The sequence below is a fragment of the Nestor notabilis genome, unplaced genomic scaffold, assembly GCF_000696875.1.
Source record: "Nestor notabilis isolate BGI_N333 unplaced genomic scaffold, ASM69687v1 scaffold3127, whole genome shotgun sequence".
Classification (NCBI taxonomy): Eukaryota; Metazoa; Chordata; class Aves; order Psittaciformes; family Psittacidae; genus Nestor; species Nestor notabilis.
In genome coordinates this window covers 42,933-67,972 of record NW_009936756.1, presented here as the reverse complement: position 1 = coordinate 67,972, position 25,040 = coordinate 42,933, and the positions used below count along the sequence as shown (strand labels likewise).

Here is a 25,040-nt window from a genome sequence, read left to right as displayed (position 1 = left end):
TAATCAGGAGTTCTGAGTGCCTTAGAACAGCTCAAAAGTCATATCATCAGGAGGAGAGCTGAAAGACACCCAGGTGTTGTGTTTCCTGGCTCCAAAGTAGTATTGATAGCCCTTAGCTGGGTTGGCTCTTTATAATGGGAGTCAGAAGTGCAAAACAAATAGGCAGAGCAAAAGGAGACCAGAGTTGAACAGTAGAAATTTTTGAGGAACAAACAAGTATATTTGAATGTAAGTAAATGTAAATTAAAATCCTAGAATCCTAGAATGGTTTGGGTTGAAGGGACCTTAAAAAATGTCCTCCTGTAGTTTAGGCTGGTTATTCGGAGACTGTGGGAGGCCTTTTTTTGTACTGGAGGTGTGTGAATCCCTCCTGAAAGCAGACAGCTCCAAGGAATGGTGGGTAATGCCTGCTGCTGTTGACTTGGTTTTGGTATGTTTTGCACATCCTCAGGGCTCTGAGGATGCAGATATGAGTACATAAACATTGTTGAATGAAGCATTACTACTTGACTGTCATGCTGTGGTAGACATTTTCCATAGTTATTTATGGAGTGCTGCAGTTAATGTAGGTGAAGCTTTAGCAAACCATGCAGACAGACTTGCTAATAACACTTTTTTCTTCTAGGCTTAAGTAGACAAAGATGAGTCGTGGATTTTCAGAAAACAATAACTTTCCATATGACAACAATCAAATGGTGTTGGACATGATCCTGTGTTCCCTCGTTGGTGTTCCACAGCCTATCAACTGGGACAGTGTGGCAAGGCTAGTTCCAGGATATACATCCAAAGAGGTGAAGTTACTAATGAAAGAATTCAAAACCTGAACATTGAAGTTGAGAAACATTCTGCATTTTATTTCATTAGGACTCATCCAGAGTAAGAACAAAAATTACTGAAAAATAAAAATTAAAGAGTGGAACTAAAAAGTAGTTGTGCTAACATACTTCAGATGACATAGGATTTTCATGGGAAGGATGGTAGTACCCACTAACCTCATGTAGGTTGTAGTGTACTTACTAGCAAACCCGATAACTTTCTATGCTTGTCATTACAATTCTAAGGAAGCATGAGTTACAGATCTCCATTATGTGGGTGACAGTGCAGTTGCCTCTTGCTTGGTCCTACAAGTTGTGGAGTTTTCTTTCATTGGTTGGAATTAACTCTAGGTTAAGTAGGGTTAGTACCTCTACATACTTAATCTTTCTGGATTGCTGAATTTCGTGGTGGAATGGTTACTCCATAATTAATCATGATTTTGATTTTTTCATTTCTGAGGGGATGTAAGGTAAGAGAGGAAAATGTCTTTGCGATTCAGCAAAGCTGGAAGCAAACAAGCCAATGGTCTTTACTTTCTTGCAAACATAATCAAATGTGTCAGCTCACATTTATAACATTGCTATTGGGCATCAGTGTAACCTTGTATTTAGAACATAGAAGTGCATGATTGAGAGTAGAAATGTAACATTGTGGAATGTTACAGGGCTTTCAAGTGCTTAGCAAAGCTTCTGAAGGAGGGATCTCTACTATTTGCCTTTCAAATTGCTGGTGATACTCTGCACATTAAGCGAATAAATGCCTCTAAAAGTATTGGTGACCTCTCCTCATATTAATTAAGATAATGTGATTGCTTAGTACATGTCTGATTACTCTGTTTTAAAAGAACAAAGTGTCTCTCATACGTGGAGTCCCTGTTTAAGGCAATTAAGTAAACATATACCTGTGCTTTTGTATCTGCTATATATGGTAGACCAGCATGGTTACAAATCTGAGACACTACATCAGTATCAGGAGGATGTCACTGCACCTCTCCCAGAGAGCCTGATGAGCTGGGTAATGGAGGGTTACCTATAGAATTAAGTAGGTTTACTTGTATGTATAAATTACCTGTGTGTAGGATTCTGCAGAACCAAAGCCATAGTTGTCATTGTATGAATTCAAATTCACAAAATGGAAAGACTTTCAAGTTCATCAAAACAAGGGATGGAAAGTTAATAGAAATGCAGTGGAAATCACCAGTCCCTTTTGTCCAAATCAGAATGGAAGTCAGAAAGTAAAAGAATAATAATTAAGAACCAATTACTTTAGCTAATTTTAATAATATTTAACAATGTTTATGGTAAAAGAACTAGTTACAAAATGAGAATTTAAACTCTCCCCGTGAGTTTCCTCTTTGCAGATCAGGCTTAAAATCAAAGGGTTTGAGGAAGTACAGATTGAAACAGGTTCTATCTTATTTTTTCTCTTTCTGTTAGAGTATTTTATTATGGTAAATATTACTTACTTTATGTTTATGTACTTTCCTGATACTACTAAGTAGGAAGCATTGAAAGTTTAGTATCGGTAAGTGTTCACACACAGAAGAGATGAAATACAGTATTTGTATCAAATTATAGTTATTAAAAATGTACTGAAAGCTACTGCTTCAATGTCCTATCATTTAATCTTGTGACAGTGTGCAAAAAGGTTTGACGAACTAAAAAGCAGTGGAAGTTCACCTGTTGACAACCAGTTTAATCCCCTGATGGCTGCTGGTGGGAGTCCTGTGGAAACTTTAGCTACATACATCAAGTCCTCCTTGCTCGATACACAGACAGAGTTTCAGGAGCCTGCTATTGGGCAGGATTCCATTACTATAACTGGTATGTTTTTAGTCATTCTGAACTATATTGGCTTTGATTATAATCAGTATGTGCATGCTCGTCTGTCCTGAGTGTTAAGTTCACCCAGGAATAGCAGTTGTTCGTCTTTGAAAAAATCAAGTATAAATATAATACATACATGAGGCCGCTTTCAGTTAGTTTAGCTTAAGAATCAATGTTTGTTTGGGTACTTCAGTAGCTTGTCCTTCCAAAAGGCGTAAGTCCTTATGCTGAATCCTCTGTTTAGAATTTTGGTGGGGAGAGGAATTACTCTGCTGTTTTGTATCCCCAGTGTTGTACTGTTAAACTTCCAGCCATTTGCAATCATGTTGAGCTGTGTTACTAAAATAACCAGAAAGCTGTGTAGAAAAGCTGCCAAAAGCTGAAAAGGTGATCCCTTGAGGTCAGACCCTCCTCTCCCAGCTAACAGCACTGTGTTTGCCATGCTGCTTGGTGGCAAGATGACTACGTAGGAGTTAGAACGTAGAGTAGCTACTTTTTGCCACAAGACACTCTTGCAATGACATATAATGTACCTTAGATAATTATTTGTTCCAGTAATAACTTGGCAGAAGAGGACCAGCCCTAATAGTTGTATTTCAATTGCAACACAATTAAATGTTAACATTTCCTTAAGTACTTTTCCTGTAAGCAGTTGTAATTCACTGCGTCATAGTCATTTTCTGATTTTTTCATTGTAGAGTGAGATGTTTGCAGTGCCTTATAGGACTTGGTGAATGTGTTGCATGAGAAATTTACTTTATTACTGAGTAAGCAATTTCTGTGTTAAAAATTAAGATGACAGTGAAGTGTTTAAACAAAACGTTCTCTGTTACAATGCCCTTCGCAGTGCTATAGCTTTGTAGTGACTGTTCTCTTTGCAGAAGAAACCTAGCTGTTTGCCCTTTGCTGGAGAACAATGAAAATGTTTTCAATAACTCTAACCAAGAGAGGATGTTTGAAAACTCTGTATGGAGTATCTAGACTGCAGATGCTTCCAATCAGCTTTCAATTATGTCCTTGTTATATGCATAATGTGTAATAAATGCCTCTTGCACCCACGGGTGGCTACTTAAAAGATTAGTAGCTTCCCAGTAGGCAGTTAACAAGCTAACTCTGCGCATAGAACTCTCTAGACAATTAGTGCATGTTTTCTCTATAACAGGGTAATACATGTAAGTATGAATGCATTTAAGTACCCTAATGTTTCCCATTACAAGATCCTGGCCTAACATTTTTCTCTGTTTTCTTTGTAACTTTGGATAAATGATTTTCCTGGTTTATATGTAATTTGTTGATATGAAGTTAGGGTAATTAAACTTTTTCTCACAGGCTTGAGTGAACTCACCTTAAAATTTGTGAGGTGTCTTTCATAATTGGGGATTTGAGAAAAGCCTATTTGTAAATGTTCTTATGTTTAATTACTTCCTAGTGGATTTATTCACATCTGCTTGTTGTTAGGATCAAGAAATTTGGGCCCATTTGGATTTGTTTCTAGACATGAGTAACAGCAAGAAAAAGCAATCAGACCAAATGAATTTTGAGCTGGATTCTGGTTTTGGCTGAGTTACAAAAGCTCATTTATTACTTGCTAAAAGGCAAACTGCTGTTAAATCCCTCTGAATGCACATTATGGCAGTAAACAAGTGTATGGGATAGCCTTTTACCCAAAGTATTTATTACTAATTCCAGAGGTCAAACAATCTATAATCTTTGGGGGGAAGGAACAAAAAATGATAGGAAGAAATGCGTGGTGAAGTTCAGACATCCCTGTTAATTTGCCTGTGCTGCATACTCTTGTCAGCATTATTTCCTTTTCTTTAATAAATAACTTCAGTGTGTTCAAGGTAAGCTTCTTAATATTTGCAGACAGAACAATCTCCTACTTTTTTCCACAGGCTCTTCCTTTTAAATACTCACCTTAGCTTGCATTCAAAATCTGGCTCAAATCTCCCACTGTGGCTGTCTTAATGCTAACAGGGGTCATCTGCCTGCAGTGAAAAGGTGCCCTGAAGGCTGTGCCTGACCCACCCTCTTCCAAGGTGTTTCTAGTGTCTCTCTAGTAAATCTTCCCCCTTTATTAACTGTGTTCCTGCTATTATGGCCTTACTAAAGCTTAACTCTGCAATGCCTTAGGCTATGTCTTTGGAGAAAGTTTTGTTTCTTTTGCTTTTGGTGTGATAGCTTTGCTTTCCTGAGAGGCATAACTATTGTGTTCTGTGTACTGGACACAGCTTCCAGATCGTTTCTGGTGTCAGTCTGCTATAGTTATTTAGCTATAAGATGAAGAGGTCTATCTTAGTCATCTTCAGAAGAGTACAACCTCTTAAATAACGATAGAGGGAGAAGACGCTTCTGGAACTTTTTCCCTATAAATCTGAGAGTAGGGAGTAATCATGGAAAATCATGACCTTGCAGGTTTTCATCATGGAAGACAATATGTGCCCTTCCATTATTTAAAACAGATAATGATCTTTCTGTTTTATAAGCAAGATTACTGATGTTTCAGACTGCAGTGATCCATTACTGTTGGAAAAGTTATTTAAATGTCTGCTGGGGTTGTCTTAACCGTTGACCCAGAACTCGCTGGATTTGGTGACTTGATCTCCTGGACTTCACTGGGTTTTGTGTCAGGTTCCACTGCTTGTAGTGCATTTGTGAAGACAACCTATTTGAACTAGAGCACAGATGACCTTTATTCCTGGGATAAGCTACATGATGTAGCTCTAGGACTATAAAAATTCCATGGTCTGCTTGCTTTGAGCATCCTTCTATATAATCTGCTTTAAACCACATGTTTGAGAAACTTTTAGGAGAGAACGTATTTCCAAGGCTAACACTATGGATAAGAAACAGAGTTAGTCTCAAGTTGTCATATCCTGGCAGCAAAGCTTCCTGTAAAGAGCAGTTTTGATGTGACAGTCTTCAGACCCATATCCCACAAAGCAGAGAAGGAGAACTAAAGGAATGGATTGAATTCCTGGAAGGAAATTCTGAAGACTCTGTGAATCTTACTGCTCTGTATCAAGACAGGACCAATCTGGGTTTGCAGCCAAGTGCCTGGGCAACCTGGCAGTGCTGCTGGTCTGAGTTTCCAGCGCATGGCATTCAGAGCAGCAATTTGGGTTAGCTAGTAGCCCTTATGGTAGCAGATTTGTTGCTGGTTGTGTACCATTTCTCCACCATGAAAGCTGGTGGAGAACTTCAGTTGTGTTTCCAAGATGATGAAGAACAAAAGGTCAGGCATTTTCATTCTAATGCAGCCTTTTCCATTACATTTAAGGAAGGCCCAGCACAACCTCCACAAGGAATTGTTCATCAGAATCTGAGAAAGGTCCTGTGCATAAAGGTGGAGAAAGCACTGATGAAAGCCAGGGGTAAGATATACACGTTTGTTATCTAGGGGTTATAGAACTGACAGAAAGATGTCTAAATTGCTCATACTTTTCTACTACCGGAAAGAAAACAGCTGGGGACATCCTAATATAAACACTGTAAGACATTTTGGAACCTTGCATTGCTACAGAAATACTAGCAGTTGGTTTGGGAATTACTTATGTGCAATGGGGAGAGCTCATTTATAAATCTGTCCACAGTGTTCCTGTGAGTGATTGATCACTGCTGTTGTGAGAATTGGAAACATAACCTGATTTAAAAAAGAAATGAAACCAGATTGATGCTCAATCACATTTTAATTAAAAATAATGCTCTATGAGCATGGATTTGTCCTATGTAAAAGCAGGAAAAGAAAGCTGAAAATGAAAAGTGTACATGAGAAATTTTACTGTGAATTCAAATAACCATGATGCACGTAATTGTTTTTCATACTATCGTATTCCTGTTTTCCATACTATACAAGTACACATAGAGTAACGTGTGTGTTTGAAACCTAATGGTAACCTTCTTTCTCTAAAGACAGCATTTACTGATTCTAGCTTTGACCTTTTTGTAAGACATAGGCATTTTAATATACAATAAACCAATTTCAATTGCCATAGATGAGAATTGCTATTGTATGTTGTTATTGTCCTTGGTACCTCAGTAACTCAGGCATATATATCTGCCTCTTTTCACAGGAAAATTAAAAAGGTGGAACAAATAAATTCTTCATGTAATTCAGGTAGTATCCCATAACAAACTGGTGACAAAACTGGGTCTTGGAGCTAGAAATTTGCCTTCTCTGGTCCCTTAACAATTAAATCACACTGATCATGTGTTGGATGATACGCATCTGCGTTTTTCACCTGACAATGCCATCAGACAAAGCTCCTATCAATAGTTGGTATTAATAGTTAATAACTGCCATTTGTTTTCCTTCTGTTAATAAAACCCTCTTAGTAACATCAGTGTTGCAGTGTGTGATCCAGATTTGGAGATGAGATCTTTGTTCATAATTTTTGGTGTTCTAACTGGCGTATGGTCCTAATTTGTTTTGTGGTTTGTTTTCTTTTTGAGGCCAAATATGGTGATCCATGTGTGCGATGAAGCAAAAAACCTCAAAGAAGATTTTGTGTGTCCTCGTGACCTTTTGATTTCAGAAATGAAATATTTTGCTGAATATCTGTCAGTGGATGCCCAGCGCTGGGAAGAGGTGGACATTTCAGTGCACTGTGATGTTCACATCTTCGACTGGTTGATAAGATATGTTAAAAGGAACAGTAAAGATTCTGAAGCTAATGAAATGCCCTCTTTAGGTAAAAGAAAGTGTGTAGATCATGGAAGAATAATGGTTTTGATGCAGTTCAGCCTCAGCCTCTTTGTTTCTGACTTGCACTGAAGCTTGTCCTTTGTTAGGAAAGTGTTGCAAGAGATCCTCTGGTCATTATAGCAGATGTCTTCAACTTGTCATCACTGACAGTTCTGAGGAAACATCCTGATAGTTGAAGCAGTGAAAAAGTTCTCATATATTTTGGGATTTGGGGGTTTTAATAAAGATTCTTCAGACCTCTTCCAAACAAGAACAGAGTGGTAGTTCTCAAATACTGATGATGGGTTTAGTTTTGTTTCCCTGTTGCTCCCCATGGGTACAATTGCAATGTTGTCCAAAATTTCAATACAGTCTGATAGAATGGTAGAACTTTTCCTTTAATAAATTTGAGGCAAATTTTAAATGTTTTTATAAGCCTTTGCTACCATTTTTTTTAAATACAATTAAACCAAGAGAATAGGGTTATAACTTGCAATGCAAAAGTTGTGTTAAACAAAATCTCAGCTGGGTATGATGGCTACATAAGGAAGTTCCGTCATTGTATCCCTATGAGGCCACCTTTCTCCAGGTTTTATGAATCCTGGTTTGTTACAGTTGTACTCTGGCCACCTAATTGATAAACAAAACTATGTTTCTTAAGATGGAAAATCCTCTACATGTTGGAAGATGGAATGACAGGTTGATCGGTAAAATAATACTTAGATACTAATTATGCAGAGGAAGGGATGTGATGTGAAATTATTAAAAAAACTAATGAAAAAACATTTTTTGTTGACTTTTAGAACCATCAAATGTCATCTCAATTCTTATTTCTTCTGAGTTTTTGAAGATGGATTCATTAGTAAGTATTAAGAAAGAAAGGTTTTCTGCCATAAGAACACAGTTAAGTACAATGCTAAGTGGTATCTAAAGAGCTTGTTTTGCTTTGGCTGTTACACAAACAGTTGATGCAATGAGAACATTTTGAGACTTTTCTACCACCTTTCTTATTCAGTGCAGTAGTCTAATATTTGCAGAACCTCAATGGAAGAAGACTTGCACTTTAAGTTATTTCTAAATGTGAGAGTGGGTCTTGGATTTGCCTTTCGATGACTGATTTAGATTAACATCAGTATCTGACTTCTGATAGGTTTTATCAAAAAAGATTATTAAATCATGAAATACCTTTGGTTTATATCCTTTTTACATTGGTGACACTTCTGCCGTTTAGGATCTAGTTCTCCAGCTCTGTATAAGTGAGATCTACTGACTTGCTTGTCAAAAGTTCTGTCATTGGGATGAACCACAATTAACACAGTAAACATAGCTGAGATCCATGCAATAAATACTATGTATGATGTGTGCTATGGTTCTCTTTCTGCAAGATGTTGGAAGGTACCACTTGTTGAGGATTTGTGGAGTTGTTTTGCGCTGTAAAAAACTGTCAGAGGAGAATATAAGCTAACTCAGAGTCCTGTTAGTTCAGAGTCTCCTTTAGACAAATCTGAGACTTGTTTCCTATGTTTAAGTTGAACCAAAATAGTTTGCCAAAACACCACACTCTATAAACTAAAAGTCTTTGAAGCAGTTAGTAAATCTTCTGGGAGAGCTTTGTCTAGAATTTCTTAACATTATTTTTAATGTTTCTATTTTTCCCAGGTAGAAAAATGTATTCATTATTGTCACAAAAATATGAATGCTATTGTAGCCACGCCATGTAACATGAATTGTATCAATGCTAATCTTGTTACACACATTGCTGATCTCTTCACGCACAATGAAGTGGAAGAGCTGAAGGACAAAAGAGACAAATTTAAGAGGTAACATTTTCCCTGTAATATACATAATATTGTGAAGTGACTTCAGGATTTCATATTAAAATTCTGAGCAAAAGGAAAGGGCTTTTTATAGGAAATAAGCAAAAGGAAAGGCCACATTGGGAGTGTGGCATGGACAAATAATTCATGAATTCTTGCATGGAAGCCAGGATTAGGGCTAGGAACCCTTTATGGGATGACATGCTCCTAATTTGTAGAGAATGATTTAGCTTCAGCATCCTGTGAAGTCTAATGTTTAGACTTAGAATTTAGGATGGCTGGAAGGCTGTAAAGGTGTGATGGAATACGATTTCATACATAAGGGCTCCAGCTTAGCATCACGGTAAGGGCCAGTTATTCGAAAGCAGACTGATAGACAAGCAAGGTGAAGGTAAGAAAGGATTTTAATCAGTAGGGATGAAGACATTAGCATTAAAGTTAAGTGTAATTTCACAGAAGCATTCATTAATAAAAAGTCTTTTAGTCAAGGTAGAAGCTGGCAGTTTATATTGGCAAGCAACATAATGAAAGGAAAAAACTTAGGAGATCTTTTTCTTCACATCTGTGTAAAAATAAGAGATGACCAGGTCAGGAACCAGTTATCCACAGAGATAACTTTAAAGAAAAATGGTATAAAAGCTAGATTCTGAGAGCAATATGGTGACTTTTCTTATCATCAGAGTAAAGTTGTTAGTTTCACTATACATAAGACAATTTTCAGTGTGTTCTAATGGGTAAGCTGTGTTGCTGTCATTAATAGTAAACTTTTCTGCAAGAAGATTGAGAGGCTGTTTGATCCTGAGTATGTGAATCCAGATTCTCGAGGCAATGCAGCAACATTGTACAGGTGAGGTCTTTTTATGTTGCTAGTTTGGTTGCAAGGACGGTCCCTGTGTTTGGAAATCCTGCTCTTACTCCAACACTTACTGTTGTTTTTTATAATCTAGGTGTTGTTTATGTAAAAAGCTGCTAACTAAAGAAACTGAAAGGAGAATTCCTTGTGTACCAGGAAAAATCAACATAGATCAACATGGGAATATTGTCTATGTTCATATAAGGTAGTGAATATATATATATTAAACATGTTTCTTCAACTATATTATTTTGTGTGAGTTGAGAAAATACTGTGTGTTTAGGAATTATCAGATACATTACAAAAGAAAGTCATAGACAGAATGGAAGTGGAGAAACTACAGCTATGATAACTGTGAGGGCTATTTTGGATTGTAGTGCCTTAAATAGAAAATACTAAGCTAATTCCTTCATCAGAGGAGTTTAAGATATGTGTAACTGATGTCAAATTAAAGGCTGCACTTCTACAAGGCTTATTATTGAATGATAGATCCATCTCTGCCAGAAAGGAAAGGCTGGAGAGTATTTTCTAGACTGACTTTATACTGTCAAATCGAATACTTGGCCTGCTTGAAGACTACTATAAATAAACTTTGCCAATTGTCTTTCTGTTCTAAAGTATTTGTCAGGGAGCTTCCAAGGACTATTCTGTATGTATGCCCAATTCACTTGGCACAAATGTTTAATTCAATTGTTTGATCCATGTTTATGAGCAGCTGGATTCTCTTCTTAACAAAGATCAGTGTGTGATCAGCTGCAGTTCCCTCCTTCCCTACATGCTGCCTTTAAGGAAGGATGGGGATAAATTAGTAACAAGAGACCTTTCTCATCAGATCCATTTAATTCAGAAGAACCAAAACACAGTTCAGTATACGCTCCCCAGGTAACATTTATTTAGTGTTATCTCCTACCAGTAATTCCAAGGTGTGGACAAAGTTCTGCCTTATTAGTCTAAACAGAACCACATCTTGCGACCCTGTGCTGACCTATTAGGATCATTGGTGATTAGCCACATCAAAGTCATTAATTGTATTACTTCAGTTAAGCTGACTGTATGTAGCTGCTGTGCAATTCCTAGTATATAAATATACAGGGTTTAAAGTTAGTCAGAGGATTATTTAGGTTCTGATTATTTGCCTTGTGGTAGTTGTGACTGCTTTTCTACACAGAATCCGTTTACTGTTCTTTAGGTGAAGTGATGCTGGCCACTTGAATTCAGGTTTATGAGCTAATACATGCCTATCTTTAATGATTTTAAAAATAGATTTATGCTCATTGGTCCTCTAGTGGTGCCTAGAACTAAATTTCAGTTGGAAGTACTGCTGCTTTGTCTAGGTTAGACATATATACAACAAAAACCAGTTCAGGCCAGGGCTTAAAACTGTGGGAAGAGTTTCTGCTCTTTCTGAAGATAATATGCACCAGTGCAAGTGCATGTTCTCTTCTGAATTCTAAAGAACCATGTGTCATTTAATCACTAGGAAGGAACAAAGTTTGTATTTTTAAGACTAGAATTCTCAGATACATATAATTATCAAAAAGACATGGTCTTATATTTTCAAACTTCTTCACTGAGTAATTGCTGTTGGGTTGCAGATACATAGAAACAGGTCATGTTGGCTTTTAAAATAAATAAATTTGCAGTACTTTGCCTCTGTTGCACAACGTATTTATTATTTTAAAGACAAAAACCTGCAGTATTACTGAACTTGGTGGCACATGCATATTTTGATTTCTTCTACTCTATGTATTGGGTTTTCCTCTGATTTAGGGTTCTCCTGGTTTCCAGAAATCTTAATATTTATTTTAGCTTATAAATTTGCAGTATATGGAGCTTGAGATGAATCAAACTATAATTCTTTGTTATTAGTAAGTTTAGGATGTTGTGAAAGAACATAGGCTCTCCTGTCATGGTCTGAATTTAATAATGATTTTCCCACATTGTCCCCTTCCTGTTCTAAACTCTTCTGTTGCTTTTTACCAGTGGAGCATGTGTTGTTCTGCTCCTTCTCCACCTCACCTTTCTGGTGCAGGATCACAACAGCTACAACTCCATGTGCAACCTAACCTTTTGCTTTTTCAGAGACAAAACCTGGGAAGTGCATGAGTATTTAATTGGCCTTCATGAGGAACTGAAGTCTTGGCGGGACGTTTACTGGCGTCTTTGGGGGACTGTCAATTGGTTGACTTGCTCAAGATGTAATCAAGTTAGTACGTTTTCCACTTTCAGCTGTTTGTAGGTGGCTTGTTGTGGGGTGAGGCAGTAAATCTTGATGTATGTTCTTTATAGTGCAAAATTTTGACTTCCATAGGTAATCTCACCTCTCATTATTTCTCTTTCTATTCTAATGTAGTCTTTCCTGTGTACTGAATTCTCCCATTGCCAGTACCATTCGCAGTCAGTTCTTTATCCGGGTGTAGCAAGTGCTCTGGGCTCGGCTGGGACAGGAGTATATCCCTGTTGTAACCAAAAAGTACTTCGATTTGATCCTACAACTCTCCCAAAGGTACTTCAATACTTTGAGAAGAGCATAAGACATAGCAGGGGGGTTGTGACAGTGTGTTAGGAAAATAGATCCTTTCTAAAATAAATACATTGTTGTAGTGTCCCAAGGCAGCTGGGACCTTGGGACATAAGTTAAAAAGTTGAACTTCTACTTGTACTTAGGAAATCAGTTTTTCCCATTAACTCAAATATTGGATCTTTTGTGTATGTGTATTGCAGGGCTGCAAAGTGAGGGATCACATGGTTGATTTACCTTCAGAAAATGGAGATGGGGATGCTTTGCCATCTCAGACTACTAAAATATTGAATGATCTGCTTCATCATAGAGATGTTATTGTTGTTCCTTTCACTAAGGATGAGAATAGGTAAGAACACTGTGGTGTGTTACTGAAATAACAACCTTCAACACTTAATACGTGCACATTACATTTGATTTCTCTCCCATTTTAAAATAAGACATAGGGCTTTTTAAAGGTAACTTAGTTTTGATTGTTTTGTTGGAGATCAGGAAAAGAACAACTCTTTTTTCCTTTTACATTTCAAGCAGGCTGTTGATCATCCTTCATAAGCATTCACTCTTTATATTTTAATGGGTTGTTATGAAATATTATGTGGCTGACTTGGAGGTCTGTCTTCTGTCTTGATGCATGATGAGTAAAGAGAGACTGATTCTAAAGTGAAAGATTTATTTTCATTTCACATCTTTCTCTTTAAGTGATTCTGGGATTGGGCTCTGTGATGACAAAGGCATTGAATGTGATGTGCTTGCAGAACCAAACACGCCGTGGGGTCCCAAAACTGGAGAAATCAATGCTGTGAGTGCTAATGGTGGGGTTTTTTTCCTTCCCCTTTTTTCCTGATAATGAGGGTTCTTACAAAGGTACTTTGAAGAATTCATTAGACAGCTTTTGATAAAAAAGATCCAATCATACTTTAAACTACATTACACAGCAGTATTTAAATAATTGCTGCCTTTGTTTTGTCTGCTGATGTAGCTGGGGATGTCCACAGGACTTCTGCAAGTCCATAAATAAAAGAACAGTAACGTGGATTGTGTTTTGCTTTTTTTGGGGGGTGCAGGGGTGTGGTTTGGGTTTGGATTTGGTTTTTCTCTGCCCCGCAAGACGTTAAAGACTTTACTTTCCAGAACTGTGATGCATGTGTTTTACTACGTGTATGTCGGATCAACAGAGATACTCTCTAAGGCAAGTTGAAGGAGGCTGTTTATAATAATACTACCTCTGGTTTAAAGAGAGCTTTCATGCAAAGATAAGTTCTTGAAGTTCTGCACCTATCGGGGATTAATAGTAACTCAACAGTCCTGATGGTAGCACAGTGCTGCTGATTCCATGAGAATTTCAGAGTATCTGAAGATCTCCTGCAACAAATGTGGGAGGCTGTTAAATTTAAACTCCGTAACAGTCTGGTACATAATTGTCCCTCCCTGCCCTGGGCTGCTTTTGGATTAAAACCAGCTGTAAATACTTCTAGTGCTAAGGTTTGGCACATTAAAACATGACTGAATTCACTGCATTTAATCGGTCACAACCTGTTTGAGGTTAGTCATTCCACCAAAATTCCTGGTTAAAGATGGGATTAGGCCTTTTGAGAGTTACCAGTGTAGTTTGCTGTACTGTAACACACCACTCCTATTTTTAGAATTCCACCCACTTTTTTTTTATTCAAATTATTATTAGTTCTTTAACTTACTGTGTCCTTCTGTCTCTTTCTATGACTACAGTTTCTTTCTCTGAAGAACTGGACTTTGCAACTGGTTAGTAAAATACTTTGTTCTTAAGTTTACCAGTGCAGAAGTGCAAATATTTAGAGAACTAGCTTGGATTTTTGTCTTATTTTCTAATGAATTTGTTGGGAAATGAATTTTCTTACTTTTGCTTTAATTTGGAGGTTGTAGTATAGCCAATACTTTTTACAAGAAAGGAGAAAGTATGTGTGAAGTGCTACTTTGGCCTGAATAAAAATTAAAAGCTCCTTTAAAATGCTTTTATACACAACAAGAAACAACAGATCAGCATTGCATGCATCAGATCTTGGTATTCTGTTAAGCTGTCAAATGTCAGTCATCGAAATCAGAGATTTTGAGTGTCTCTGATGACTTGTCTGAGATGCTTCATGTCCTCTTTATGCTGCTGCTTCACTGCAAAAAATCTTTTATCAGAGTTGAGGGCAAATAGAGCTAAAAGCAGAGAATGGGGAATCACTCTTAACACTAGCATTGGATGTCACCTGAATTACTATTTCTATATATAAATGATAGAGAGCAGCAGTTTCCCTCTGTCACTCTTGAGGATTTGTGTTGCAGTCTGATGTTCCTGGTGTCCAAGTAAGTCTGTTCTCCTTGGAAAACATGATTCCTAAACTTTTTGAACTTGCAGTCCATATTAAGCTTCATTTCTCATGGATTACTAGGCACTCATTATCACTTACTTTAAAAGATATATGTGTATATTCCAACACTGTGAACATCACATTCCTTAATAATTTTATTATTCTATGCTGATAGGAAGCATTCACTGTGACCTGTTGCAATATTGGAGCCCATAGTTTGTGATGATGTACAAGAGATAGAGGGGAAAAAATACAAATTTTAGGTATAAGGGTGAGTTCACAAAAAAGCCAACCAGATATTCCAGCCCAACTTGCAATAGATTATTAATGCAGGTAGCTGTGGTGTACATAATCTGTGTGTATTTGTAATGCACTGTGATATACATGCTTTGTGGTATTTAATTACTGAGTATCTCAGTAATTTCAGGCAGTTTGCAAGATGGAGCAAGCCTCAATAGAACCATCTGTAAGCTTGTAGTTTCCTGTGTTCTGCGTTTGTGTGGCTAGCTCAGACATTTGCTACCAAAACAGAAATTTTCTTATTAATTAGGGGAATAGTATAGCCAGCAATCTATTGGATATTAAACACTGACTCATACAATAATACAGGTTGGAAGGGATCTCTGGTGGTCATCTTAAGTATTTCTTCAAATTCAAAGCAGAGCTTTGAAGTTAGATTCAACTTCAAGGCTATACTACTTTGCTCAGGGTTATATCTACTCAAATCTTGAATATCTCTGAAGATGGAGATTCTGCAGCCTCCCTGGGCCACCTCTTTCAATGCTTGACCACTTGAAAGAAACATAAATAAAAGTGAGGCACTGGAACAGGTTGCCCAAAGAGCTGGTAACTGCTCCATCCCTGGCAGTGTTCAAGGCCAGGTTGGACAGAGCCTTGGGCAACATGGTCTAGTGTGAGGCGTCCCTGCCCATGGCAGGGGTTGGAACTAGATGATCTTAAGGTCTTTTGCAGCCCAAACCATTCTGTGATTCTGATCAAAGGTTTGATAGTGCCTTTTCAACATTTGAGAATCACGTTCTCAGATGTGCACACAGTTATGTCACTAAGGTATGCAGCAACACTGGAAGTCAGCTCCTTCAAGACAGAAATAATGTGTCATTTAATAGGAATCAAGCCTCACTTGTAATTTGTGGCCTTTTCCTCCTGTCAATTAGAAACAGCAGTCATTGTTATCAGAAGAAGAGGAGTACACCACTGGCTCAGAGGTCACTGAGGATGAAGTGGGGGATGAAGAAGAAGTATGCAGGAAACCAGGTACAACAAGTCTCTCCAGTCATCCTCCCGGAAGTTTAGAGATAGGGAATCAAGACAGCATAGTTCTTCTGTAAGCAGACTTTAAACATCAGCCATTTTAAACATAAATGTTACTTCATTTTTATTTCTAGTTGTCCTGTGTTCAGATACAAATTGCCTCCCTACTCAGTGCCATCAAAATCACTGGCAAACAAGGAAGGGTGCAACTGTTCATGTCTGAGATGTTCCCAAAGTTGATCTATGGTGTGTTTTGCGGGAAACACTGTCAAGTGACTCTCATGAAGTTTCACATAGCTACACAATGATGCTTTTTGCAGAATGTTCTTCTGGTTACATAGTGGAATGAGTGGTGGATGTGGCTAGAACTCTGTCTGCTTGGAAGATAAGCTCTATATGGTCTAAAAAGATTTTTGTTCTTTTCTTCCCCCCAGTTTCTCCTTTCCACTCTACTAATGAGTCACTTGAACAGAGGCAGTTCTTTATTCTTTTCGCCTTGACTCAAAGGGTTTGGAGTGTACCAGTTTGTTTAAAAGAAGAATGAAAATTTTTGTAGTTTGAATTAAACTTGTTTGGTCTCATATCACTCAGCTTCTTGATTGAATTAATACAGCCAAAGATGTAGCTTCTATGTGCGCTTTTAACCTTACAATAGAGAAATCATGCTGTTATGTGTAACCACTCTGCATTTTAAATATGTACTTCAGTTCCTGTACACTTCTCATAGGAAAGCATTTGAGTAATCCAGGTGTATTAGCTTGCCTGCAACAGCAACAAAAGGAAAATAGCCTGTTCATTTACTCTGTTTGTAAAGGAATAGAGGGGGGAAAGAATTCTTTTTGTAGCTGTGTAGTTGAGAAATTCCAAGTGTCTGTGCTGGTATGAGTAGATGTTGCTTCAATTAGCAGGGAGAAAGGAGAAATTAAAGAAGTCCTACAAGCACCCAAAGAAAGTGGTTTCTTCACCTAGTATTCAGAAAAAGGAGAAGCCATCTGACAAGGTAAAATCACAGCTGTGAAGGTTGTCTTGAATAACAAGGAATTCTCTCAAGTTTTGGACTTGACCTTAAAACATACTTAATATGTTTTTCTTCCCTCAATAGTCAAGTTCTCGCGATGCATCTCCATTCATGTAAGTAATTCTCAAAATCCTTAAGAACATATTCAAGCATATCCCTTTTTGTAGAGTGTGACTGATAACATGGTGTGCATCTTTCTTTTCTAACCAGTGTGAGTATGCAGCAGAACAAATGGGATGCCTCAAGGTCACTAAGATTCAACCAAGATGCTCAAAGAGAAGATGGTCTGTTCTTGCATGAGTTCAGATTTCATAAAGTTAATATTATGCAAAGAAAATGATTCTTTCATATGAGAAATGGCTAATTTTCTTAAATTATAGCTACTTAGAAACTTTTAGGTCGAATTTAATCTCAGATGTAGCAGCGGAATAGAACAGATTTTGACTAGGTTAATACTAAGTAGCTGTATCCAAACCACACATTAATCAAAGACTCTTCCAAACTGTACATACATACGGCTAGGACCTCCTTTTGAAAATGTTCTTTTAGGATTTGATTGGCATTTATTAGCAACCTCATTTATTCTACGTGAGAAAAAAGTGTTAGTGGTAGGAAAATGGGAAGAAAATCCACCATATGAAACGAGACATTGTAGACTTGCACACATTGAAAAATAAATGGGCAGCTTTGAGCCTAATCTCTTGGAGAACGTTGGAAAGAGAGTTCAAAGTTTGCAGGAGAAGAAGAAAATATGCATTAGAAGTGTATGTTAGTGTGGTTTATGTTCTTTATTTGGAAAGTCAGCACATAACCCGCAGAGATTGCAGTTGGGTCATCTGATGACTGTACAAGTATGCGAATAATTTTCTGCATCCCTGTGCCATCTGTTGTCTGTGCAGATAAACAGAAATAAACATTCACTTCTCTCTTTCCCAGCCGTTCTGACTAAAAATATTCAGAATTCTATTAGTTTGTTCCACATTCTTTAATGTCTCAGGAGTCTCTTGTTCATTTTTACTGATTTGAGAACCATTCCCATAGATCTTGATCTCAGTGCAATGCCTCAGGCTCATTCTGGTGTCTGCTAAGAACTCTGTTGAAGTTGCCTTGTGTCAGGATCTAGGATCTTGCTTATTCAAGATCTTTATATGAACTGGAAAGCAAGCTAATTTTACAAATACAGTATCAGTAAAGTGTGCCTCTAATTCTTCTTTCTTTGTATTCAGTAGCAAGGAAAACCTCTGTTCTAAATATTCTTATTCCTGACAGATCAGAGAAGAATGTCTGAAATCACAGGGCACTTAATAAAAATGAGACTGGGAGACCTTGATCGAGTCAAGTCAAAAGACAGCAAAGAAGTAAGATTTGTCCTGTCACAATGTAGTGTTTACAGAATTGAACTGAACCTTGGTTAACAAATTATGTAACCAGTGAAAATACCGTCTATTCAACACTTAAGCTTAAGAACTCAATTTTATCAATCTTCATTTTGTTCTAAGTTTTTTGGGGGGAGAATAGTTTAATAGTTAAAGTTCACTCCCTTTAAGAACTGAGTGTGGAAAATAGGATGGGTTTAAAAGGTTTTAGTACTGGGTTGAGACATTGAAATAAATATGCCACAGATTCTGCTGAATATTAGTGATTTTTTTTCTAATGAGGAGTCACTGATTAATTGGAATAATATCAAAACTTGATTGCTTTGGTTTTTGGTTTTTTTTTCTGGATTCCAGTATGCAGGAGGCATTTATTCCAGACTTGAAGCTCAGATAAAGGCCTCTGCACAGGTCAGTGCGCGACAAAACAATGCTGAGAAGAATGCCAGGTAAGGTTTTAAATGAAAAGGAAAAAGCAGACCATGGATATCAGGTTGGGGGGTGGGTGTTTAAAGAAAAACCTGTTTTGTTTCACACTTTTTTTGAATCATCATCCCTTCCAGCAGATTAAACGTACATGGTGTGAAAGCTTCCGTTGTCAAATTAAACTAGAGCTGAGAGAACGAAACTGTTGCACCCATGCTGGAAGGAATGTTTTATAGCTTCTGTGTGGGAAAGTTGGCTGCTGCTCTGATAAAATTTTTTGTGAAATTCTTGTAGACTCATAGAATGATTTGGGTTGGAAAGGACATTGAGATCAAATAGTTCCAACCCCCCTGCATGGGCAGGGAAGCCTCACACTAGACCATGTCACCCAAGGGTCTGTCCAACCTGGCCTTGAACACTGCCAGGGATGGGGCAGCCACAGCTTCTCTGGGCACCCTGTGCCAGCGCCTCAGCACCCTCACAGGGAAGAAATTCTGCCTTATATCCAACCTAAATCTCCCCTGTTTCAGTTTGAACCCATCAACCCTTGTCGTATCACTACAGTCCCTGATGAAGAGGATAACCGGAATTATGGATAACTGGAAAAGTGTTAGCCAAGATTCTTCAGTCTATTCTTTAGCCTCCTTCAAAAAACAAACCCAAAAAACCTCCAAACACCAAAAAGCTACATGACTGTCTATTGGTTTTCTATGCCTTAAATGGGTAAAACAAAAATGAACTGAGAAGCTGGCACACCGTGTGCAGTTGTGGAGCCTAGAAGTGGCCACAATTTGGCCAGCAGGTGAGCCTCTTGAGCTGAAGCTTACAGTGGAGCTGCTGACCAACTTTTAAGGGATGGTCTGGAAGCTTCAAATATGTCAAAGAAATTTCTCACAGGTCTTATTTCTGTTACACAAATGTACGTGGCTTTCTTTCTGTGGAATTAGTGACTTCAAAAGAAGATATTTGACATCACAGTTCTTCCAGCTGTATACCTGTGTATGAATATGTAGTCTGTGGATACAGGTATTGTGGCAGAAAAGCAACTTTCTCAGTAATAGATTTTAAAAGTGAGACTATTTTAATGTGAAAGTAAATTCAAATACTGTACTAGAGAGAGCTGACTGGGTGGTAACTTAAAATTCTAGCAGTAATAATGTCCATGTGTTTCTTATGTGTTCTTAATCCAGGTCAAAATCCCGTTTTGGACAAGGCCGCCCAACATAAGGACTCATGAAACAACCTTTAGCCAGAATTCATTACTGCTTCCTGAAACTACTGCACTCTGTATGGGGAATGCACATCCCTGAAAGCTTTCCAGTGACTTATTTATTACTTTAAGCCTTGTAAATTATTTTGTGTGATAAATGAATGCAAATCCAATAAGGTCTGTACTTATTTTAATTGTAAATATACTATTTCTTATATTTAATTGCTTTTTTAGGCTATTGCATTAAGTTGCATAAAAAAAACTTTATAAACCTACAAAGTTAAATTATCAGACTAACTTTATTTATGGGGGAAGACATAAATATGCCTTTTAGTATGCTAGAAATACTGAAAAGGGGAAAAAGCAAGACTACTGAATTGTGAATGCAGTCAGCAGCATAAACAAGTTACCTAATGTATTTATATCCTGTAGTATCTGGTGGCACATTTTAGGTCAGCCCTCTGGGGATTTGCATTTAAAGTCTGTTGACAATACCTTAGAGTAGTTTAAACAAAATCTTAATGCAGTTCTGAGGCTTCCTTCTGTATCTCATGCAACTTCCATTGGTGTGAAGGTGGGTAGCAGGTAGAGACTAGACCTCCAAAGATTCTAGAAATGCCATGATGATGCAGTGCTGCATCTTGCACGTGAAATGCTTGCTTACTTGTATGTGAAATTAATACTCATTCCCACCCCATATCTGACTCCTCTTGCACCATAGAGTGGTTTGTTCCCTTTTAATATCCAGACCTTAGGATGAGAAACAGTTCTCTCTCTTCTGATGATGCTATGTCTCTAAATTTCCAAGCAGATACACTATTAATTCTGCATCTTTCAATGGAGGTGTATCATTATGAAGACTTATGCATGTAGATCTTTTGGGTCTAGTTACTTTCTGAAACCTGCCTGAATAATACTGTTTAGAAGTCAGATGCACTTTCAAGTCCTGTATTTGGAGCAATAGAATACAAGTTTGTATATGTGTAAAATCCAGGGCTGCCAAAAGTAAATAACTCTCCTAGAAAGTATGTCACATATTAGCAAAGAAAATGGCAATAATGGCAATAATAATGGCTGAATTCAAGTTAAACATATTCTGACTTTTTGAAACAGGTAGAAAGAGTGCTCAGGGAAAGCTTATTCCAGGCCACAGCTGTAGAATAAATTGTGAGTTTGGAATCAAGTCAGCAAGATCCTGGGTGGGAGGGTGGGACAGGGTAAGGAGGGGGAGATCATTGTTTAAATGCACTCTTCTCTCTGTTCAGGCTCTTTTGTTTCTTGAGGATTTTCAGTAGGCATTAGAAGACGTAGGATAGCAATACTTGAAAATACAGCTTTCAAGGTGGGAGGTTTTTATTGAAACAGTTAAAAATGAATGTTGTTTATTGTGTGTTTTGTCCAATGCTGTAGCAAATTTGGAGCCTAACGAAATCAACAGGTCAAACTGGATTTCAGTGGCTTTGATTTCGGACAGGAGTGGTAACTTTGCAGGAGTGCTTTAATCTGTATCAAAGAAATAAGGCTTTATTAATGCCTCAGGCCTGTTTGCAAGTTGTAATGCAGTTCTAAGCACTTACAGTAACCACTGGAAAACTGTTGTTTGTTGAAAGAAGTGTTATAAAATCAACCAGGTATGAAAATGCAGTAGAATAAGTGTTTCGCTACATTCTGTGACTGCTCATAGAGGATTGTTCCGAATTCCCATAGTAAACTTTGCTATGACAGTTGCAGCCTGCATGTGTGTGTGTTTAGTTTTCCTAGAACTACTGACTAGAAGAGAAGGGAAAATTCTGCTGGTTCTATTCTGTGGGAAAGTGCCAGTTCAATGTGCCAGTATTGTTTTACTCAGAAATATTTTTGAGCATATAAAAGTAACATACATGATGTTCATTCTTTTTTCCCCTTGCCAACCACCTTGAATTTTTATCTTGTATTAAGTTTGAACATCTGTCCTGGTTTAATGGAAATAAATGTTGTTAATTTAACAAGTGTGTGAGTGTTTTCTAGACACTTGTAACTGCGTAAATGTTGTTTGATGGTCTCAATCATCTGTATTTGTGATTAAATTGCAGCATCACAGTGCAGGCTTTTTGCCTGTCAGGAACAGGATATCACTGAATGCAGAGCTACCTCAAATCTGCAAGATCTCAAAGGAATTTTTATCTGCATTAAGTTTTGAAGCTGGATTAAAAGTTCATGAGGGAGCTGCCCTACAAATGACTTAAGTATGCAAAATGTCAAACTAAGCTATGTTAAAAACATGTTTAACTTTGCCTTCCACTGCCACAGTGCCAATCTTACCATTTAAACAGAGTGTGAAATCTATCAATAGGATTAGTTTCCGTGATTCTGTTTCTAGAAATTGCTATATGGATGTCCTGTATATGTGCAGTTGATATGCTGGGAAGGCTACAGTGTACACCCTGCTGTCACATGTGTGTTTGACTTGCTGCATGGTGGAGCTGTGAATGTTTCTTTGACATCCAGAAATCTTGGAGAAAGGGCTGGAATTTTAAATGCACTAATGGCTTCAAGAGAGAGAGACAGTGTGTTAGGAGAAATATGGACATACAGTTGCCCCAGTCTGTAAACATAAATCTGTGAATAGCATGGCCATATTGGATGTAACTGAGAGGACACCCTTGCAGAAGGGAATCAATTCTTTGAAAAGCATTGCTTCATCTTCTTGTTGAGTGTATGGACACGCTGTATTGTGGTGGGAAAGTGCTCCTGTGCATCAGATGCTTGCTTGAGCCATAAGTGAAGTTCCCTGCTTTCATTTAGGCACTTTCCACTCCAAGCAAATGTAAAACCTTAACTTATTATTGGTCTCCAAGAGAGCAGTATACATAAACATACAGTGAAGACATTCCTCCTGCAGCTGTTCTTGGTGAAATCTAATCTGTATGAACTGTTCCACTATGGTCTGAGGGGTTTTTTCTCTATTTCTTATTAATTAGGAGGTAAAGAAGACTGCACTCATGTTAAATTTATCTTACTACAGGAATAGATTTACTGTTGAATCCCCTTGGGGCTATAGCTATAAATAAAATCAGCCAAAGGCTTTTCCAGGCTTGAGGCCAAGTGACAGCCCAGACTGGCTGTGTCCCTGAGGTTAATGTCTCATGCTGTCTTTGAGCATCGTGGTGGTGGAGGTTGATGGAACCATCAGCCTGTCTGGAGGCTACAGCAATGGACAGTTGCACAGGGCTGCATGAGCTCCTCTACTTTGGGAGTCACAAGGGCTTTGAATACTGATTTGATGTGTGTTGTTACAAGTGGGAAGCATCCTCAGTTTGGGAGGACTGACTCTGTGCTCCCACAGAGCCCTTAGTAGATGCCTGTCACTTGTCACTCTGGTGTGGGAGAAACGTGCGTCCTGCTGCTTTCCACTGTTGTGCCATGTGTTCAGCAAGAAATGCTGTCCTTGGTGATACAGCTAGAGGCTGGGCTGATGTGTTTTGGTTAATGGTGTTCAGTGACTGTTTCCACCACCCCACCCTTGCTGGGTTGTGTTCCTGTCTGTTCTATAGCTTGTTAGGTTTCACAGATCATCTTACCTTAAATGTTCTTTCCCTGTGTGCTAAGTGTAGAAAACAAATGAACTTCATCTGAACTGTATTCTGGGCCTGATTCCATGATGGGACACAGGTGGCAATGGTTCAGACTGTCATGATGCTTCTCTTTGGGCTTGGAGCGCTGATTCGTGAGAACAATAACCAAGCCAGAAGGACAAATATAAAGATGGAAGCTTATAAAGAGTGGGTAACAGTGTTAAGTTGCATCCAAGCAGCAGTTTTCATTCTACACCTGCGTGTAGGTGATCTTTAACTTTCATTTGGTTTGAGGTTTGTGGCCTACTTCCTTCAGCTTCTAGGCTGCCTTCACATAGACAGTGAGGAGTTTTATCCTCTAAGGTGTCATGCTACTTCTTACCACTTCCAGCTCTCTGGGATGCTTCTTGCTAAAAGAAGTCCCAGAAAATGTTGAAGCTGCTTTGCTTGTGATTTGGAGTATCCAAAAGTAGATCTTCATTATCGGCTTATGATGCCAGCACACAAATATTAGCAGTTGTCAAGAGGATTAGTTGCTAGAAGAATTTTTTGGTACCAATACCAGCTTATATAGCCTCTGGCCTAGCTGTGATAGCACAAAGGAATGTGATGCTGTTTGGGATGCAGATCAGGAAACTTCTCTTTCCTTTTCTTCTTCCCAGGAGGTATTTTGTGCACAGATCTGTCTTCTGTATTTTGCTACATAAACCTACAAAGGCCTTGTGTGGACACAAGGAACAATCAGGCAGGGGAGGAAAAATAACTGCCTGAATTGCCTCTAGTAGTAATGCCACCAGATGCATAATCTTGGCTGGATGAGGCCTTTGTTCCAAAAAGCTGGTGCCCATGATTGAGCTTCTTTTAATATATTTTTAATTGCTTCTGCTTGAATTGCTCCCACATTTCCATTTCAATAATGTAAGGCTGGGAAAGCCAATGAAAATTTAATTTTCAGTTATTATATGCAATTTCATCATAGTTTGCATTTTCATTCAAGCTGTAGTAATTACTTTAGTATCCATAGTGACAAAACATGCTAGCACAAACATGAAGAGACCTTGGTCTGGCAGCAGCTGCCTTACTGTGTAATCAGTTGCTCCTTTGAATTAAAGGTGTATTTACCTTTAAATGATTGAAACAAACTGCATAATAAACTGTATCATTTGTAGACTTTGGAAGTTCTCTGCAAGCTTTTAATGTCTTTGGGGTTTTTGTGAGGAAACTTCATTGAAGTAAAATACTTTAACTGCCTGTTAAACCTATATTCAGTGTATACAACCTGCTAAATACTAGGCACGCTTCAGAGGTGTTTGTTTTCATTGCATCAAATAGTAACT

At 38.0% G+C, this 25,040-nt stretch overlaps 1 protein-coding gene across 1 annotated transcript; it reads left to right on the top strand.

The window, feature by feature from the left end:
- Positions 1–628: 628 nt before the first annotated feature.
- KIAA1841 (KIAA1841 ortholog) lies at positions 629–20,166 on the top strand. The gene is made up of 20 exons (XM_010018503.1): positions 629–791; positions 2,453–2,639; positions 5,923–6,016; positions 7,095–7,333; positions 8,130–8,188; positions 8,986–9,146; positions 9,904–9,990; positions 10,091–10,201; positions 12,079–12,202; positions 12,350–12,502; positions 12,721–12,866; positions 13,217–13,316; positions 14,243–14,275; positions 16,026–16,125; positions 17,031–17,122; positions 17,225–17,253; positions 17,351–17,424; positions 18,410–18,498; positions 18,871–18,962; positions 20,130–20,166. Exons 1-20 carry the CDS (start codon positions 642–644, stop codon positions 20,164–20,166), a joined length of 2,157 nt encoding a protein of 718 aa, XP_010016805.1. The 5' UTR covers positions 629–641.
- Positions 20,167–25,040: the final 4,874 nt, after the last annotated feature.

Excerpts from the sequence above, each read along its gene's own strand:
- KIAA1841 (XM_010018503.1), top strand. The coding sequence starts at position 642 with ATGAGTCGTGGATTTTCAGAAAACAATAACTTTCCATATGACAACAAT. Across the intron at positions 792-2,452 it reads CAGGATATACATCCAAAGAG|TGTGCAAAAAGGTTTGACGA; the intron begins GTGAAGTTACTA and ends ATCTTGTGACAG. Across the intron at positions 18,963-20,129 it reads AATGCTGAGAAGAATGCCAG|GTCAAAATCCCGTTTTGGAC; the intron begins GTAAGGTTTTAA and ends TTCTTAATCCAG.